At 43.5% G+C, this 19359-nt stretch overlaps 1 protein-coding gene across 1 annotated transcript in view; it reads left to right on the top strand.

Moving 5' to 3' along the window:
- Nucleotides 1–1943: 1943 nt before the first annotated feature.
- PWWP2B (PWWP domain containing 2B) overlaps nucleotides 1944–19359 on the top strand; it is a 74730-nt gene continuing 57314 nt past the window's right edge. The window contains exons 1-2 of the mRNA XM_073595670.1: nucleotides 1944–2218; nucleotides 14959–16618. Of these exons, the coding sequence (XP_073451771.1) occupies nucleotides 2076–2218; nucleotides 14959–16606 (1791 nt within the window). The 5' untranslated portion in view covers nucleotides 1944–2075 and the 3' untranslated portion in view covers nucleotides 16607–16618. The remainder of the gene's footprint in view (nucleotides 2219–14958; nucleotides 16619–19359) is intronic.

A 19359-nucleotide genomic window follows, 5' to 3' on the forward strand; every position in this document is an offset into this window, starting at 1 on the left:
GGCACCTGCATCTCCCTTGTCCTAATCCTGCACTCAGTGGGAGCCGCTCAGGGTAACAGATCGTTGGGAGACGAGCTGTCACTTGTAAACACAGAAGCCGAACATGTGTTTACAAGTGATAGTGGTGAGCAGGGAGCAGAAGACCTGAGCCAAAGTTGGTGGAACTAAGTTCCACCAAGTTCCAGCTGAAAAAAAGCCCTGGATGTATCCATGTATGAGATGTGTCCATGTGTGAGATGTATCCATGTATCCGTGTATGAGATGTATCCATGTATGAGATATATCCATTTATGAGATGTGTCCATGTATGAGATGTTTCCATATATGAGATGTGTCCATGTATGAGATGTATCCATGTATCCATACCACCCAACTTTCTGAGATGGGAATGAGGGACATCTATTAGCAAAAGTATGTAGGCATAGGACACGCCCCCTGTCACGCCCCCTTAAAGATGAATTGCACAAAAGATATTGATTAGTTTTACCACTACTATTCCCATTATATTGGCTTGTGGAATTTACAAATGTAGCAATTTAGAAATTGGATGAAAGGTTTAGCTCTGGGAAACACTTTTAGAAAAATAAATAGTGCATTTTATATACAACTATATAGATCAGATCAAAATGAGGGACAAATGAGGAGCTATGAGGGACAGAGAGATATTGTTCCAAATCAGGGACAGTCCCTCGAAATCAGGGACAGTTGGGAGCTATGATGTATCCGTGTATGAGATGTGTCCATGTATGAGATGTATCCATGGATTGGAGATCTCGGGATTCATTTCCATGGATTGGAGATCTCTGGATTTGTATCCATGGATTGGAGATCTTGGGATTTGTATCCATGGATTGGAGATCTCTGGATTTGTATCCATGGATTGGAGATCTCAGAATTTGTATCCATGGATTGGAGATCTCAGAATTTGCATCCATGGATTGGAGATCTCAGGGTTTGTATCCATGGATTGGAGATCTTGGGATTTGTATCCATGGATTGGAGATCTCAGGGTTTGTTTCCATAGATTGGAGATCTCAGAATTCGTATCCATGGATTGGAGCTCTCGGGATTCGTATCCATGGATTGGAGATCTCGGGATTTGTATCCATGTATTTGAGATCTCAGGACTTGTATCCATGGATTGGAGATCTCAGGACTTGTATCCATGGATTGGAGATCTCAGGACTTGTATCCATGGATTGGAGATCTAAGGGTTTGTATCCATGGATTAGAGATCTCAGGATTTTTTTCCATGGATTGGAGATCTCAGGGTTTGTATCCATGGATTGGAGATCTCAGGACTTGTATCCATGTTTTGGAGATCTCAGGACTTGTATCCATGGATTTGAGATCTCAGGACTTGTATCCATGGATTTGAGATCTCAGGGTTTGTATTCATGTATTGGAGATCTCGGGATTTGTATCCATGGATTGGAGATCTCAGGACTTGTATCCATGGATTGGAGATCTCAGGACTTGTATCCATGGATTGGAGATCTCAGGATTTGTATCTATGGATTGGAGATCTCAGGACTTGTATCCATTGATTGGAGATCTCAGGATTTGTAGCTATGGATTGGAGATCTCAGGACTTGTATCCATGGATTGGAGATCTCAGGATTTTTTTCCATGGATTGTTGATCTCAGGACTTGTATCTATGGATTGGAGATCTCAGGACTTGTATCCATGTTTTGGAGATCTCAGGACTTGTATCCATGCATTGGAGATCTCAGGATTTTTTTCCATGGATTGTTGCTCTCAGGACTTTTATCTATGGATTGGGGGATTTTAGGGTTTGTATCCATGGATTGGAGATCTCAGGACTTGTATCCATGTTTTGGAGATCTCAGGATTCCCAGCTGTAACGTCACAAAGCCAGCTGTCCTCCCGTGACGTCACAAAAGCGAGAGGGGCGGCGGTAGAGCCGTGTAGAGAGGGGGGTGTGGGGGGCGTGGTTGCCGTGTTGTGTCGTCACCCGGATCCCGGGAGGTCAGACGGAAGAGCGGTGGAGGAGGAGGGGGGCGCTGCGCACTGTACAGGCCGGAGCTGGTATCCGGAAGCCGGAGCGAGGAGCATGGAGGCCGAGGCCGGGCAGGAGCTGCGGGTCGGCTCGCTGGTGCCGGTGGTGGTGGAGCAGATGGTGAACGACACGCTGCTGGTGACTCTGAGCTGCGGGGAGAAGTCGTACAGCGGGATCCTCCTGGACTGCCGGAAAAAGTAAGTACCCCCCCCCCCCTCCATACACTGTACAACCTCATCGTACAATCTCCATCATGGAACACACACGACTTTAGATTTTTATTTTATCCAACTGATGTGAGATTTTAGTACAAAACAATCACATTTGCAAACATTCCAATAACTAGGAACTTTCTTCCCATCGATTTACACTCCGTTTTTGTATGATTTTAATCAAATTTAAATCGGTCATCCAGGGTGCAAAATTATTATCGATTTTTAGTTTTGCATCGATTGTCAGCGCTGAGATGATTGTCCATCAATGTAATCGTATCTCCATCAATCTGATTGTGAGTTTGCACGGTGGAAACGGAGGCGACAGATAATAAATGATCGGATCGTCCAAGTAACGGCAGAAATCCGCTTCCCTGTGTGAGTCGTATCGATCGATTATTGATTGATTTATTCCTATCGGCGGGGATCAGATGGTGGCTTCTATACAATCGTCTTTATGGCACACTTGGATAAATGATCGAATACAAAGACGGAATGAGTCGTATGGAAATCCGGTTTTGACCGAATTGCATATCGATTGGGTAATAAAGTCGACACACATAGGGCCACTATTAGGTCTGATCATACACAATACAATCTATCTTAGATCCACCATCCACTGTATTGTCAGGACCTGCCTGGTTTGCTGCAAATGCAATAAAACGTTCGATTCTATTTTAGTAAGTCCTAAAACAGAAGATACAATCATAATCCTCTGTACAGTGTATGGGCTGACCGTGCAATCTGATTGGACAAACTCCTTAACATCCACCATCCTGGGGGGGCTCTGCCTGGTTCTGATACTGATGGTACGCATTGTTTAGGTTTGTCCTTCCACTATATGGTTTTGGTCAATCTAAAAGAGATTTGTACAATCAGATTGTACGGCCAGTGTTGTTTTTTTTTTTTTTTTTTTTTTTTTTTCCCCCAAAACACTGAAATGTGAATTCAAACCTAAGACTTGACCATACACTGTACAATCTTCTTTAGATCTACTGCCAGCTATGCAGTGTATGGGTCTTTCCCAGGTTTGGATAATGATTTTATTGGCTAGTTTTATCCTCTTATATTTGGTAAAGTTGCGGGAGATTGTATAGTGTATGGCTGGCTTTATGCTGCCCACACATCGGGGCTGTACTATCTATTTTATATCCATTACAGCTTCATAATATGAGGACAAATCTCAGGTGCCATGGCGACTTGAAATTGTGTCCTGGCGCCTGGGCTTTTGTCGGCCTCAGTGGGGTAGCCGGGGGCGGCATTTAGAGGAAGTCCCGGAACAGACGCCAGTCCTGTCTTTGCCGGGTGGGCAGCGGGTGTCGCTGTGCCGGGGGGGTGGGGTGGGGTGGCGCTGTTAGGGCGGGTTAAAGGAGGAGAGGGGCGGGACTAGGGGAGATTTTGGGGCTGTAAGGATGTAGGAGGGGCGGGTCAGGGGAGGAGCAGATTTGATGGGGATGGAGCGGAGCCCCTGGCAGGAAGTGTCCCCTGTACGGCTCTTGGTGACACCATGGAGCCTCCCACTCCGGGCTTCTGGAGCTCCTCCTATAGGATCACTGAGTGTGTGTCCAGGCCAAGCTGTCCGGGGAGACTCTCAGCCTCACCTCAGAGCAGGACTGGTAGCACTGAACAGGCTCGGCAATGGCCCCGAGCACTCTGTTTTCCCCGGTTTTGACAGCTGCTCTAAGTCGGGTCTGGGCAGCCCAGAGCAAGTGGGGCCACCCATCGGTGCAGCCTCGTCATTGGGCCCCTTCGGTGCAGCCCCGTCAGTGGGCCCCTTCGGTGCAGCCCCGTCAGTGGGCCCCTTCGGTGCAGCCCCGTCAGTGGGCCCCTTCGGTGCAGCCCCGTCAGTGGGCCCCTTCGGTGCAGCCCCGTCAGTGGGCCCCTTCGGTGCAGCCCCGTCAGTGGGCCCCTTCGGTGCAGCCCCGTCATTGGGCCTCGTCATTGGGGCCCCCCGTCAGTGCAGCCTCATCAAAAAATAACCCCAGTGGCCTGGGCAGGAAAGGGGGTAAAGTGACCAGTAGGCAAGTGGGGAGGGGGCACTTTACTCACAGGAGAAAGGTCTAGAAATGTATGCCTTAATGCCTTACGCTTATCATAAAATACGTGATAGAACACCTGAGGGAGCCCCTGTGTCCTGAAGAAGTCCTGTCAATGAGTCCTGAAGTTCCATCATTGGGGTGGAACTGATGGGGGTTGAAGGTTCTGCTGAGCTCACTGGGGTTGGGGGGGCCCAAGAAATATGTTCTACTCGCATAAGTCTGTACAGATATCAACAGCTTTTCTCTTGCCTTCCGTCCCTGTCACCTCCTGTATGATCTGTAGGAACCTTTTTGACTCAAAGAAAAATTCCAGTGCAGCAGAGAAACGCTTAAAATCATTTTCAGGTCATGAAGAACCTCTGCTAAAACCAATTCATTGGTGGTCAGTGGGAAGAGTTCTCCTTACACTGATGGGGCGGTGGGTAGAACGGTTCTCCTTACACTGGTGGGGCGGTGGGTAGAACGGTTCTCCTTACACTGGTGGGGCGGTGGGTAGAACGGTTCTCCTTACACTGGTGGGGCGGTGGGTAGAACGGTTCTCCTTACACTGGTGGGGCGGTGGGTAGAACGGTTCTCCTTACACTGGTGGGGCGGTGGGTAGAACGGTTCTCCTTACACTGGTGGGGCGGTGGGTAGAACGGTTCTCCTTACACTGGTGGGGCGGTGGGTAGAACGGTTCTCCTTACACTGGTGGGGCGGTGGGTAGAACGGTTCTCCTTACACTGGTGGGGCGGTGGGTAGAACGGTTCTCCTTACACTGGTGGGGCGGTGGGTAGAACGGTTCTCCTTACACTGGTGGAGAACCTTGGGTAGAACGGACCTCCTTACACTGGTGGAGAACCTTGGGTAGAACGGACCTCCTTACACTGGTGGAGAACCTTGGGTAGAACGGACCTCCTTACACTGGTGGAGAACCTTGGGTAGAACGGACCTCCTTATAGACAGCTAAAAAGATCATTGGCATAATACCCTTGTCTCTACAAGTGGCATTGACTCCAGAACTATGCAGGTACCATCAAATAGGAGGTAAATCTACCATAGCTCAAGGGACCCCTAGCATATTCTTGAGGATTCCCAAGGTTCCACATAATGCTGGTTGAGAATAGCACCTCTAGCGTTTTCCCCAAACTCTCAGATATTGAGTTATTTCATCATTTTGATCCCAAGACGCCATTCACACCTGAGCAATTTGAAGTGCATTTCCTGAAGCTCTTTAATGCTCAACGTCAAGATTTTCATTATATTCAGTGGTGTTCTTTCACAGTTGAGCATCGTGTTGCTTGAAGCTGAAAGCTTTAAAAAGTTAACGAGTTTCTTTAGGGCAGAGCCATGTGATTTTTTTTTTTTTTTTGGCACCTATAGACTTCAGTGGGGGTTCCTGAATACACTTTTTCTTTTAATTATTATTATTATTATTATACAGGATTTATATAGCGCCAACAGTTTACGTAGCGCTTTACAACTTGAGGGTAGACAGTACAATTACAATACACTTTGATACAGTAGGAATCAGAGGGCCCTGCTCCTTAGAGCTTACAATCTAGGAGGGAAGGTCAAAAGATACAAGAGCTAATAACTGTGGGTGATGTGCTGATTGAGAAGATAAATGTACAGCTGTTAGGTGGGGGCCAGATAGGCTTCTCTGAAGAGATGGGTTTTCAGGGATCGTCTGAAAGTGGATAAAGTAGGAGAAAATTGGACGGATTGGGGTAGAGCATTCCAGAGGATGGGGGAGGCTCTGGAGAAGTCCTGAAGGCGAGCATGGGATGAGGTGACAAGGGAGTTTGAGAGCAGGAGGTCTTGGGAGGAGCGAAGAGAACGATTAGGTTGGTATTTTGTGACTAGGTCAGAGATGTAGCTGGGGGCCAGGTTGTGGATGGCTTTGTAAGTTATAGTTAGTATCTTGAATTTAATTAATTTTAATGAAATTTCCTGCCACCCCCCTCTAGTACCTAGCTTTCCATAGGCTAAAACAAAAAAGTTACGTCTGAAAAAGTCCCAAAAAAAAGCATGTACAAAAAAACAAATGCTGCAAGATCGCCTGAATACACTTAAGTCAGGTGATCGCTTCGAAAGTCCTATTTTGTTTGTTTAATTTTCTCATGTGTGTACTAGGCATTACGCTCAAGTGTGAGTGGGGGCACACCTAACCCCAATATCCCCATTCATCCCTGAGCGATTTGAAGTGCTTTTCCTGAAGTGTTTTAACGCTTAACATCAAGATTCCTATTGTATTCAATGGTGGCCTTCACATCCGAGTGTCACTTTTCACTCAAAGCTTCATAAAATATATGAGATATAGTCTGGCGTATTTAACCCAATAAACTTTTATGGGAGCGCCTGGAAAAATGCAATTTTATTTTGTCTCCCCTCCTGCTAGCTTTCCATTGTCAAACAAAAATGTTCAAGTCTGTTAAAATGCATATACAAAAGCTCCAAAATTGCTTGATTACGCTTTAAGGGTAAATTTATACTTATTTAAATTTTAACATTTTTTTTTTTAATACTCGTAGAGCCAATTCTCATTGCATTACATAAATGGGTTTGTAAATTATCTTTTTGTAAGAGCAGCCTTTCCAAACCTTTTTAACTCGGAGTAACCCTTGAAACAACATTCCAGTCTCTAGGACCCCCTGCTAATAATGACTAGATCACTGATTATTAGCGTGATGGTCAGTTGGAAGAATGCTCCTTACATTTGTGGTCAGTGTGAAGAATCCCCCACTTACAGATGGCTAATAAGATCTTTGGTTTCAATGGTTAATTATCTGAGAGGCAGAACTTGCCCATTGCTTGAGGAACCCCTAGCAACCTCTGGAGGAATCCTAGGGATCAATGGAACCCTGGTTGTGGGAGGCTGCTTTATCTGTAGAGTACAGCAGTCATCCAACCTCAGTCAACAACTACTGAGGTACAAATTCTGCCCCATAGAGATTGCATTGTCTACAGTCAGATGTGACTGATAGACTTGCACTCAGTGTGGTGAACAATAGGGCTTCCCATAAGCATTGGAGGGCAGCAAGACGGGCAGGCAGTCTGGTTCCACCACGCTGAAGACTGTAAATCTGCTTCGCTCCACAGAGTACAAATCTACACAGTTGGCTCTGCCGGCCTTGCATGTTTATGCCAAAGCAGGGAAATTAAGTGTTGGCAGATTATTTTAAGAGCTGTAGTGATAAGAACAGGTTTTCTAACCTGATTGACCAATGTTCCCTCTGACTGCTGGCTTCTGCTGCCATAGACCTAAGCCTCCTAAGAAGGGATGAGCTTGTGTTCGGTCTGAACTCAGAAGTTAGTTGTCATTGCTGGGCCAGTGAGCTGCCAGTAGGAAATTGACCTGATATGGGCACATGGCCGCATTTGGTCGACACCATTGACCCAGTATGGGGACATGGCCACATTAGGTCTACTTCATTGACCTGACGTGGCCACGTCTCCATATTAGGCCAACATCATTGACCTAACATGGCCGTATGGCCATATTAGGTCAATGAGGTCATGAGCATCCCCACCCCTTTGTATATGTGCAGCTGCAGGGTGGTGATGCTCATAACATCATTGACATAATATGGCAGTATGGTAATTTTAGATCAGTGATGTTGACCTAATATGAAGATGCAGCCACATTGGATTAATGAAGCGGACCCAATGTTCCCCTGTGCCCACATGGGTGTATGAAGTAGACTTAATGCGGCCATGTGCCCACATTGGGTACATGACGTAGACCTAATGCGGCCATGTGCCCACATTGGGTACATGACGTAGACCTAATGCTGCCTTGTTTATGTCAACTGCGGGGTGATGAATCTCCTACTTGCAGCTCAGTGGCCCAGCAATGACCGCTGACATCCAGGTTTGGAATCAATGAAATCTCATTACTACTCCTAAGCTGGTATGCAGGTGACTGTCGTTCAAAGATAGTGATTGTGGACCCCTGCTAAATGGGAAGCAGCTATAGAAAAACATATGTTTACAAATTCTGCATAGAAAGAAATTAGAAAAATATGGCATTAGCATACATTACGGTTCTTGCCTTCAGCATTTAAAAACATAAAAGACTCTAATTTGCCTTTTTAAGGATTTTTTTAAAACTCATGTGCAGAACACACACACAAGGCTCTTGTTCGATTTCAGGGCTTGTGGCTTTTAGTTATACCTCTGATTAGTGGGTCAGGCTCGCTCTATTGAAGTCGCATGGCTGCTTTATAAAGTGGTTAGAGAGAAATTGCATATTTCTTGGATTTTTTTTTTCCTAAAGCTGGTCAGACACCAGTAGAACTTCATTTTGAAATTTTTCATTTTCAGAATATTAATTTAATTTATCTAATCGTGGAATAAAAAAAATGTGTATTAGAATTTTTTTTTTTTTTTTTTTGTAAAAGTAAACCTCCCCTAAATATATTTGTAGTAGCATTAGATACATACAATATGTGGCCTTGTGTTTTATTTATTATTTATTTCAGGTACTTATATACTTATGTACTTATCAGGTACTTGTGTTGGGTGGCTTCCGGTCTACTGCCATAACTAGTCAGTCTGAATGTTTCTCCTCCATTCAGGATAAACTCTTTAATATTTAATCGATCCATACTAGATTTTCTCTGGCCGAGGTGGTAATCGTATTGTCATCTGCCCGCCTCTCCTCTTAAGATTGGTTGGAGACACTTGCCCAATGGTCTTTTGTAGGGATGATCTCAGGCATGTTGGGATAGTCGTCCATACCTACTTGAGCTATGCCACCAGGAGGCTGTCTCTTCATAAAGCAGATCACTTGCAGTTGAAGCATTCACCGCCCCACAGCCACGCGTTTACGTAAGGCTGCTAGGTGGGAAATACTTCAGCCACCTATGATTGGCTTGGTGCAGTGACCGCTTCCTGGTGGGATAGCTTTAGACTAGGATCCGAACATGCCTGAGATCGTCCCTACTAAAGACTATCGGACAAGTTTCTCTAACAAGTCCTCTATTGTCCCAACTTTTTACCAACCTGAATGGGGAGAGGCAAGTGGATGACATCATAATTACCAGCTCTGTCAATCTGAGTATCTGAACATGCTTGAGGTCATTCCTGGTCTTCAGCTTAGAAGTAGATGGTTGGGTTCTCTGGGATTGCTTACCTTTCGTTTCTAAGGCCTCATGCACAGAAATGCTTATAGTGGCTCCTGTGTGCTGGCACTTTCTGGCCACGTACAGCCGCCAAGTGAATGGCTGTACAAGGCCATGCTTGAGAGTGGCACTTTTTGGGGAGCTACAACAAATGGCAACCACCCCAACCTTTAACTGGCCTTTGTAGCAAGGAGCATATGGAAGGGTGACACATGTCTAAAACCAACAAACTAAAATTCCCAGCTCACTTGCCACCCTGCAAAAAAACAAATTGACCCTGTCTAACAGTTCACATTAAAACCAAGGGGTTTAGTTTGCACACATTTGCAAATATATGCGTTGGCTGCAGCTGCCACGTCATGGCACCCTAGTGTACTGCAGTCCTAAATCTCTAAATTACGAGTCTCCTGAGTTGGAGCACATATATATTAATGGATAGAGTATGGACAAGTATTCCTGGAGGGAGCCCACCCCTCCTTTTTAAAGGTGCAGGAACATACTGGAAACCCACCAATAATACAATGGCAGCGAAGGCATCCAGTGTGTGTCTCCTCTGGCCAATACAAGTAAATGGCTATACAAGGTCGTGCTCGAAAGTGGCACCTTTGGGGAGCCATCAGTGTTTTAGCCCAACGCGGCTGCGTACAGCCATTGACTTGTATTGGACAGTACATGCATGGGTCCTAATAGATAAAGATTAGAGTTGCTTCCTGGCATGAAACTGTAGGCTGGCATCGTGATAAAACAGAGGTGTTCAGGCCAGAAAGGAACATGAAAGGGCAGCTGGCCGGGGCCTTGCTTCTAATCAGCTTTAATGAATATAAGCCTTCTACTGTGAAGTGGGGGAGGGGGCGTGCATGCTGCTTTTAAGTGATCTGCTGCTGCCTTTCTCTTGTGTTTGCTCGATTTTTCCTTCAGTGCTGGTAAATAGACAAAAAGTAAAGTCACTGTACCGAGGAACATTTGAGCTGCCACGGTACCTTGTGGTTATTTAAATGTAAAGTAAAACAAAGAGTCGAGTCTCCGAGTCACAGCCTTTTTATGATTGCAGTCGGTGTTTACTGTCAACTGCTTTGATGGTGAAGAAACTCCTTCCTCTTCTTCATACTGTAATTTATACACAAATTGGTAATGAGAGTTTACTTTAAATCACAAATTCGTTTGTTTATTCAACTGTTAGGATAAAGCTAGCCATAGGCCCCTTGCACATGGGCAGTCCGATCAGATTAATCTGTAAGCTCTCTTTATATGTCTATGGGCATACGGATGTAATATATGGACAAATACCTCCTAGAATTAAAAAAAAAAATTAAAAATAGTAAGCGCCTGCATCCATTTCAGTTTTTTTGGACCCAAACCTGATGGCTCTGAGGTCGTCTGATGTGAAGGGACACACGTCTATTTACACCCAGCTGCCCGTAGATCTAATTTGGATCCAGAAAGGTCCCACAGGAAAATACTGAATGGATATGGAAGTCACAAAAGTAACACGTCTGTTTTGCTCCGATTTGGCAGTGGATCAGTTCATGGATCCTCTGCTGATTGGACCAGACATGACCGGGGTGAAGGGCCATACGTTAGTAGAACTTTGATAGTGGTCCTATTTGAAACGTTGGTTATATTGTTTTAATGGTTAGTGTTATCAAATCAATTGTTTTGGCAAGGAAAATAGGAGGAGGATGGAACATTTTTATCTGATTTGAACAAAAGTCTAAAGCCAGCCACAGATGGTGCTCGATTCCTCTATCAACAGTCGGTGTTGGTGGGGAAATCCCTCCCGCCGAGCTATTGTGTTCCCCCAGCGGAAGATCAACTTGGGTACAATCAGCCTTCCCGTACATGGTTCGAATCTCGGCTGGTTCAGCAGGATTTGAACCGTCTATGACTGGCTGAACCGTCTATGACCGGCTTAACCGTGAATGTGATTCCCGTCCATCTATTCCAAAAATGTGTCAAATTTGCAACCTTGTCAAGATAATCTGACAAAATATTTCAGGACTTTTATAGGGAATTCGTATAGGCATTGATGGTATCAAATGATCTGATAAATGATCGTTGTATGGTCAGCCTAAGGCATCTCTTATCTGGAATGATGAGGGTTGGATTTTACATTTGAAAACCTTACCCTGACCAAAATGTTCTTAGGTGTGAGCAAACAGTTGAAGGCTAAATTTTATCATCTCGTTAGGCTTTTTGGCCCTGCTTCATGCCTGAACAGGGCTGGGTCACAGAATTGTTCCTGTGTTAGGTTTTATAGGAGTAGGGGGGAGGTGCAGCACACAGGTTACAAACTTTTCCAATGTTGGCTTATCCCTTGGAGACAGTGATTGTCCTGCTCAGTCATATCTCTCCCAACCCAAGATCATTCCTCTGTTGGTGACTACCTTGTTTGGCATTGTTGATGGGGAAGTCCCTCCTGCAGAGCTATTGTATTCACCCCGGCCTTTTAGTATTGCTAGTGGCTGGCAATAATTGATGAAAAATCCAACTGGCTGATTGTACCCACGATGATCGATCGGTCAACTTGTGTATAATCAGCCTGCCCATAGATGGTTAGATTCTCTGGCTGAGATTTGAACCATCCATGGCTGGCTTTAGACCTGTGTTTTTTGGGAAGTGTAGTGACAGGGCTGATTTGTATTGTTTCGAAGTAACCATTCTCTGTTTCATCCAGTGTATTTCATTTTCTAAATGGGCAGAGGCAAGATACCTTTTTTCTTTTGAATACTTTAGATCAGTGGTCTCTAAAATGTGGCCCAGGGGCCAGATGTGGCCCTTTGCTTGCCTTTATCCGGCTCTTGGGTCATATTACTCCCAGTGATATGAGACACTATCTTGCCAACTGATATCAACTATGGGGCACCATTTCTCCCACTGATGCCAACAGGGCTCTATATTACCCCTAATATCGAATGTGGCTATGGTTACTCCCACTTATGGCAAAAAAAAAAATCCCACTCCTGCTGGCCACAGTCGCCCCCCCCCCCCCCCCCCCCCAAAAAAAAGCCTGCAGGACAATACACTGGCCCTTTTTGTTTAGAAGGTTTGGAGACCCCTGCTTTAGATCAAGAAGTTCCATGTTAATGTCGTTATTGGAAAAAACTCTTTATGCTCCTTTTTATATATCACAAAGATCACTGCGCTCAAAGTAAACAAATATAAAAAAAAAAACTCTGTAATTTATAAATAGGCAGGCATACATACATAAATACAGTGGGTATAGAAAATAACATTTTGTTTTGTGGCCTGAAATGAAGACAGTTTTGAAAGGGTTGTTTTTGTATCCTGACTTGTGCCTGTCCACAACTTTTTCCCAGAGATCTTTTGACAGTGCCTTGCCACTGTCAAAATGAAAACTGTCTGTCCTTCAGTTCAGACTTTAAAGCAACAAATTGTGATTATTTTAAAGGGGGTGATTCTTTACTTTACCTAGTGTGTGTATGTGTTAAAAAAATATATCTATATCTCTAGCTATATCTATATCTCTAGCTATATCTATATCTCTAGCTATATCTATATCTCTAGCTATATCTATATCTCTATCTATATCTCTAGCTATATCTCTAGCTATATCTATATCTCTAGCTATATCTATATCTCTAGCTATATCTATATCTATATCTCTAGCTATATCTATATCTATATCTCTAGCTATATCTATATCTATATCTCTAGCTATATCTATATCTATATCTCTAGCTATATCTATATCTATATCTCTAGCTATATCTATAGCTATATCTATATCTCTAGCTATATCTATATCTCTAGCTATATCTCTAGCTATATCTATATCTCTAGCTATATCTATATCTATATCTATATCTCTAGCTATATCTATATCTCTAGCTATATCTATATCTATATCTCTAGCTATATCTCTAGCTATATCTATATCTCTAGCTATATCTATATCTCTAGCTATATCTCTAGCTATATCTCTAGCTATATCTATATCTCTAGCTATATCTCTAGCTATATCTCTAGCTATATCTCTAGCTATATCTCTAGCTATATCTATATCTCTAGCTATATCTATATCTCTAGCTATATCTATATCTCTAGCTATATCTCTAGCTATATCTCTAGCTATATCTCTAGCTATATCTATATCTCTAGCTATATCTATATCTCTAGCTATATCTATATCTCTAGCTATATCTATATCTATATCTCTAGCTATATCTATATCTCTAGCTATATCTATATCTATATCTCTAGCTATATCTATATCTCTAGCTATATCTATATCTATATCTCTAGCTATATCTATATCTATATCTCTAGCTATATCTATATCTATATCTCTAGCTATATCTATATCTATATATCTCTAGCTATCTCTATATCTCTATATCTATATCTCTAGCTATCTCTATATCTCTATATCTCTAGCTATATCTATATCTATCCATAAAACAATATTCCCGAAAAACTCCTGTGTGTGCAACAAATAACAATACATAATAATGTGAATAGTACAGGGGGTTTCCAAACGTTGGAAACAAAGGGCCAGTGTTATCAGTGTTAACCCCTGCTTTCACACTGGGGCGGTAGGGGGCGTCGGCGGTAAAACAGCGCTATTTTTAACGCTGTTTTACAACGGTATTCGGCCGCTAGCAGTGCGGTTTTAACCCCCCGCTGGCGGCCAAAAAAGGGTTAAAACCACTCGTATGGCGCGGCTATAGGTATTGCCGCGGTATAGCCGCGCTGTCCCATTGATTTCAATGGGCAGGAGCGGTGAATACACCGCTCCTTCACCGCTCCAAAGATGCGGCTTGCAGGAGATTTTTTCTTCTCCTGCCAGCGCACCGCTTCAGTGTGAAAGCCCTCGGACTTTCACACTGAACAAACAGTGGAGGCTGTTTTGGGGCGGTTTGCAGGCGGTATTTTTAGCGCAATAACGCCTGCAAACCGCCCCAGTGTGAAAGGGGTCTTACTGTCTTTCAGACTTTAGGGGGGTCAGACTGTGGCAGAAATGTCCTGGCATCGGTAGGAGTAAACAATGCAATAGGCTTGATGGTCATTGGGAGTGCAAAAAATTTGGTTTTGGTGTCAGTGGGAGGAATTGTGCCCCGTCTTTGGTGTCAGTGGGAGGAATTGTGACCCGTCTTTGGTGTCAGTGGGAGGAATTGTGACCCGTCTTTGGTGTCAGTGGGAGGAATAGTGCCCTAAGGGCCGGGTAAAGGCAAGCAAAGTGCTACATCAGGCCCACGGGCCGCTGTTTGGAGACCCCTGGATTAGTATATAAACAATCTATCTGAAGCTCAAATCCTCAAAAACAACACAGTCCGCAAAGAAGATTGTGGACTGTGTTGTTTTTGAGGATTTGAGTTTCAGATACATTTTTATTGTTTATATAATAATCAAATGATTATTCACATTTTATGTGTTTGTTTCGCACACAGGAGTTTTTCAGGAATATTGCATTTTTGGTGGTTTGGCACAATAGGATCCTGTTAGTATTTACTGTACTTGTTGCACTGATCTTTGGGGGTAATGATTTCACTCAGATCTCATGACTGCATGTGTGTTTGGGTAAAAGCAGGCCTTTTTTGACATTCTGTTTGTACTTCACTAGGTCTGGGTTGTTCTGCATGCCACCACCTTCTGCTCCAAAAAATGAAGACTCTCCCAACAGTTCCTGTAACAGTATTCCGACAGATGCCAACTTCTCCCATCCATTGTCAGAAACCCCTGTTCAAGACACTGGACTCCCTGTAAAAAGCAACACTGATCAAGCTCCTCCACTCCTTCCACCCCCAGGTACGGCTCCTTCTTATCCTCCATACTTCGAAGGTGCCCCTTTTCCCCCTCCTCTGTGGATAAGACACTCGTACAATCAGTGGGTGCCTCAACCGCCCCCACGCAGTATTAAAAGGACAAAGAGGCGAATGTCAAGGAACCGAGATCCCGGGAGGCTAATAATGAGCACAATAAGGCTGCGGCCTAGACAAGTCCTTTGTGAGAAGTGTAAAAACACCTTAAATGCGGAGGAGTCTCCCAAGGATAAACATAACGCTAGAAGTGGCAAAAGATTACAAAGTGAGGATAAGGAACGCCATAAAGCGGAGTCCGATCCTGAAGAGAGAACGACCACAAAGGAGAAGAGAGAGGAACATAGTGCTTCTAGAGACTTGCTACACAGGAGTCCCCCCAAAGACTTGATACCTAGGAGTCCTGTCATAAAGATCTCGTATAGTACACCACAGGGCAAAGGGGAAGTGGTTAAGATTCCATCACGCATACATGGCTCTGTTGAGCCGTTTTGTCCAAAGCAAACCCAGGAAAATGGAAGTAGGGACCAAGAGATGCCCAAGGACACCGAACGGTGTCAAGCTCCTAAACGTTTAGCGGACAGATTAACAGACAGTCAGGTAGCTTCTATTCCGAAATTAAAGTTACCTAAGCCATTGCATTCCAATGTAGATATTCCACCGCCCAAAATCAGACTAAAGCCACAAAGGATTAGTGATGGACAAAGCGTTTCAGTCTATAAATCTGAGATCATTGATGAAGTGAATGTGCTGCAGAGCAGCCAAGAGTCTGAAACGGATTCCTCGGCTTATTACATGGACAGTGCTGCAGAAAGAAGTTATCATGATGTGTCTTTGGGAAGCTCTGGGGAAGATGATGACTTCAAAGGATTTCCACACAGCAACGAGGGACATAACCTGAATTTACTTATGAATTACCGGAAAAGGAAAGCAGATTCGTCTAGTGCGTCGTTGTGCAGTAACGACAGCCTAGAGGAATCAAAGTCGACTTGTCTGGAATTAAATAGGATGGATTTTTGTGACCTTATGCCTGGTGATGATGTTTCTTCTTCTAAAGATGAACAGAAAACTGTCCCACCACTGATGGTGAGACTTCACTCTAAAAGTGTGTCAAACTGCATCACTGTAGATGGAAAGACTATGTCGGTGGGAGATATCGTATGGGGGAAGGTCCATGGCTTTCCTTGGTGGCCTGCCCGTATACTGAGTATTAATGTTACTCAAAAGGAAAACGGTGATCCTACATGGCAAGAGGCAACGGTTTCATGGTTTGGTTCTCCAACGACCTCCAGTTTATCCGTTTCAAAACTTTCTTCCTTTTCAGAATTTTTTAAACTGAGGTTCAATAGAAAGAAAAAAGGAGTGTACCGTAAAGCTATTGCCGAAGCTGCCAGGGCTACTAATCATCTGACTCCAGAAATTAGGGAACTGTTAATGCAATGTGAAACGTAAATTCATTAGAAGGTAAGTTTACAGGGAAAAAAAAAAAAAAAAAAAAAAAAACCTTTTACAGGAAATTTCTGCTATTACCATTATAGGTTTAAACTTTGTGTGCTTACTGTTTCATGCTTTTGTGTGAAGGTACTTTTCCACATACCAGTTTTGATGTCACTTGAATGTCTCATGCTTATCATTGCTAAGCAACAGCTGGGTAGAAAATGGCTGGGTTGGATAGATTATCATATGAGGCATGTCAGTATACGTTGTCGTCATATATCTGCTTCTATTTAGTTTAGCTTTAGAACAATTTCACTATGTAGGCCTTTTTTTTTTTTTTTTTTTTTTTTTAATGCAAGTAACGTGCCCAAATTGACTGACCTGTATATTTGATACCCATTTTGGTGTTGATCAGATTGGAGGAGGGAGTGTGATTGCACCAAACCATTTTCTTGCCTATGTACAGCCACCATCACCATACAATGCGCTTTTTTTTTTTAAGATCTTAAAGTGGTGTTCCGGCCGAAATTATACTTTTTAAAAAAAAAAATACCCCTATAATGCACAAGCTTAATGTATTCTAGTAAAGTTAGTCTGTAAACGAAGGTCTGTTTTGTTAGTTTATAGCAGTAGTTTGTTGTTTTATAAACTTACAGCAGGCCGTGGCCATCTTAAGTGTGGGCATCTGAAGCCAGACTGTATTTCTTCCTGGATCTCATCCTTGCAGATCTCGCACATGCTCAGTGCAGCACAAGCAGTGTAATAGGTTTCAGGTCAGGTTTCCATAGCAACGGCAGTGTCAGAGGAAGTTGCCGCCCCTTCCCAGAAGGCATTGCAAACAGGAAATGATGCGATGGGCCACGGCCAGGGAGGAGGAAGTGAAAAATGAATACAGCAGATATACAGTAAGTGCTGAGAAAAAAAAATATCCAATTCGTTTACAGAGCACAGTTTAGTGAGGGATGCTGAAGAGTTGTAAAAGTGGGTGGAACTCCACTTTAACCATCAAGATTCCGAACAGGTATACAGCCAAATCTTTTAAAGGTCTGATTGCTCCTGAACATACAGTGGATATAAAAAGTCTACACACCCCTGTTAAAATGTCAGGTTTCTGAGATGTAAAACAAATGAGACAAAGATAAATAATTTCCAAACTTTTTCCACCTTTTATTGTGACCTACTATACAACAAACTGAAATCTTTTAGGTGGAGGGAAGGAAAAATAAAAAAACGAAAATAATATGATTGCATAAGTGTGCACACCCTTACACTAACAGTTTTGTTGAAGCACCTTTTGATTTTATTACAGCACTCAGTCTTTTTGGGTATGAGTCTATCAGCATGGCACATCTTGGCAATATTTGCCCCCTCTTCTTTGCAAAAACACTCCAAATCTGTCAGATTGTGAGGGCATCTCCTGTGCACAGCCCTCTTCAGATCACCCCACAGATTTTCAATCAGATTCAGGTCTGGCTTGGCCATTCCTAAACTTTTAATGTTCTTCTGATGAAGCCATTCCTTTGTTGATTTGGATGTATGCTTTGGGTCGTTGTCATGCTGAAAGATTAAGTTCTTCTTCATATTCAGCTTTCTAGCAGAAGCCTGAAGGTTTTGTGTCTGTTGACTGGTATTTGGAACGGTTCATAATTCCCTCTACCTTGACTTCCAGCTGAAGAAAAACAGCCCCAAAGCATGATGCTGCCACCACCATGCTTCACGGTGGGTATGGTGTTCTTTTGGTGCAGTGTTGTTTTTACGCCAAACATATATTTTGGAGTTATGGCCAAGAAGTTCAACCTTGGTTTCAACAGACCACAACACATTTTCCCACATGCTTTTGGGAGACTTCAGATGTGTTTTTGAAAATTTTTTCCGGGCTTGAATGTTTTTCTTTGTAAGAGAAGGCTTCTGCCTTGCCACTCTACCCCAGGGGTCTTCAAACTGCGGCCCTCCAGGTGTTCAGGAACTACAATTCCCATCATGCCTAGTCATGTCTGTGAATGTCAGAGTTTTACAATGCCTCATGGGATGTGTAGTTCTGCAACAGCTGGAGGACCGTAGTTTGAGGATCCCTGCTCTACCCCATAGCCCAGACTTAGGAAGAATACGTGAGATTGATATCACATGTACCACACAGCCAGTACTTGCCAGATATTCCTGCAGCTCCTTTAATGTTGCTGTAGGCCTCTTGGCAGCTTCCCTGACCAGTTTTCTTCTCGTCTTCATCAATTTTGGAGGGACGTCCAGTTCTTGGTAATGTCACTGTTGTGCCATATTTTCTTCCCTTGATGATGACTGTCTTCACTGTGTTCCTTGGTATATCTAATGCCTTGGAAATTCTTTTGTACCCTTCTCCTGACTGATAACTTTAATAATGCGATCCCTCTGATGCTTTGGAAGCTCTCTGCGGACCATGGCTTTTGCTGTAGGATGCAACTAGGAAAATGTCAGGAAAGACCTACTAGAACAGCTAAACTTTATTTGGGGTTAATCAGAGGCACTTTAAATGATGGCAGGTGTGTACTGACTCCTATTTAACATGAGTTTGAATGTGATTACTTAATTATGAACACAACTACATCCTAAGTCAGGGGTCTTCAAACTATGGCCCTCCAGTTGTTCAGGAACTACAATTCCCATCCTGCCTAGTCATGTCTGTGAATGTCAGAGTTTTGCAATGCCTCATGGGATGTGTAGTTCTGCAACAGCTGGAGGGCCGTAGTTTGAGGATCCCTGTCCTAAGTTATAAGAGGGTGTGCACACTTATG

Source organism: Aquarana catesbeiana, linkage group LG08 (genome assembly GCF_042186555.1).
Source record: "Aquarana catesbeiana isolate 2022-GZ linkage group LG08, ASM4218655v1, whole genome shotgun sequence".
Taxonomy (NCBI): Eukaryota; Metazoa; Chordata; class Amphibia; order Anura; family Ranidae; genus Aquarana; species Aquarana catesbeiana.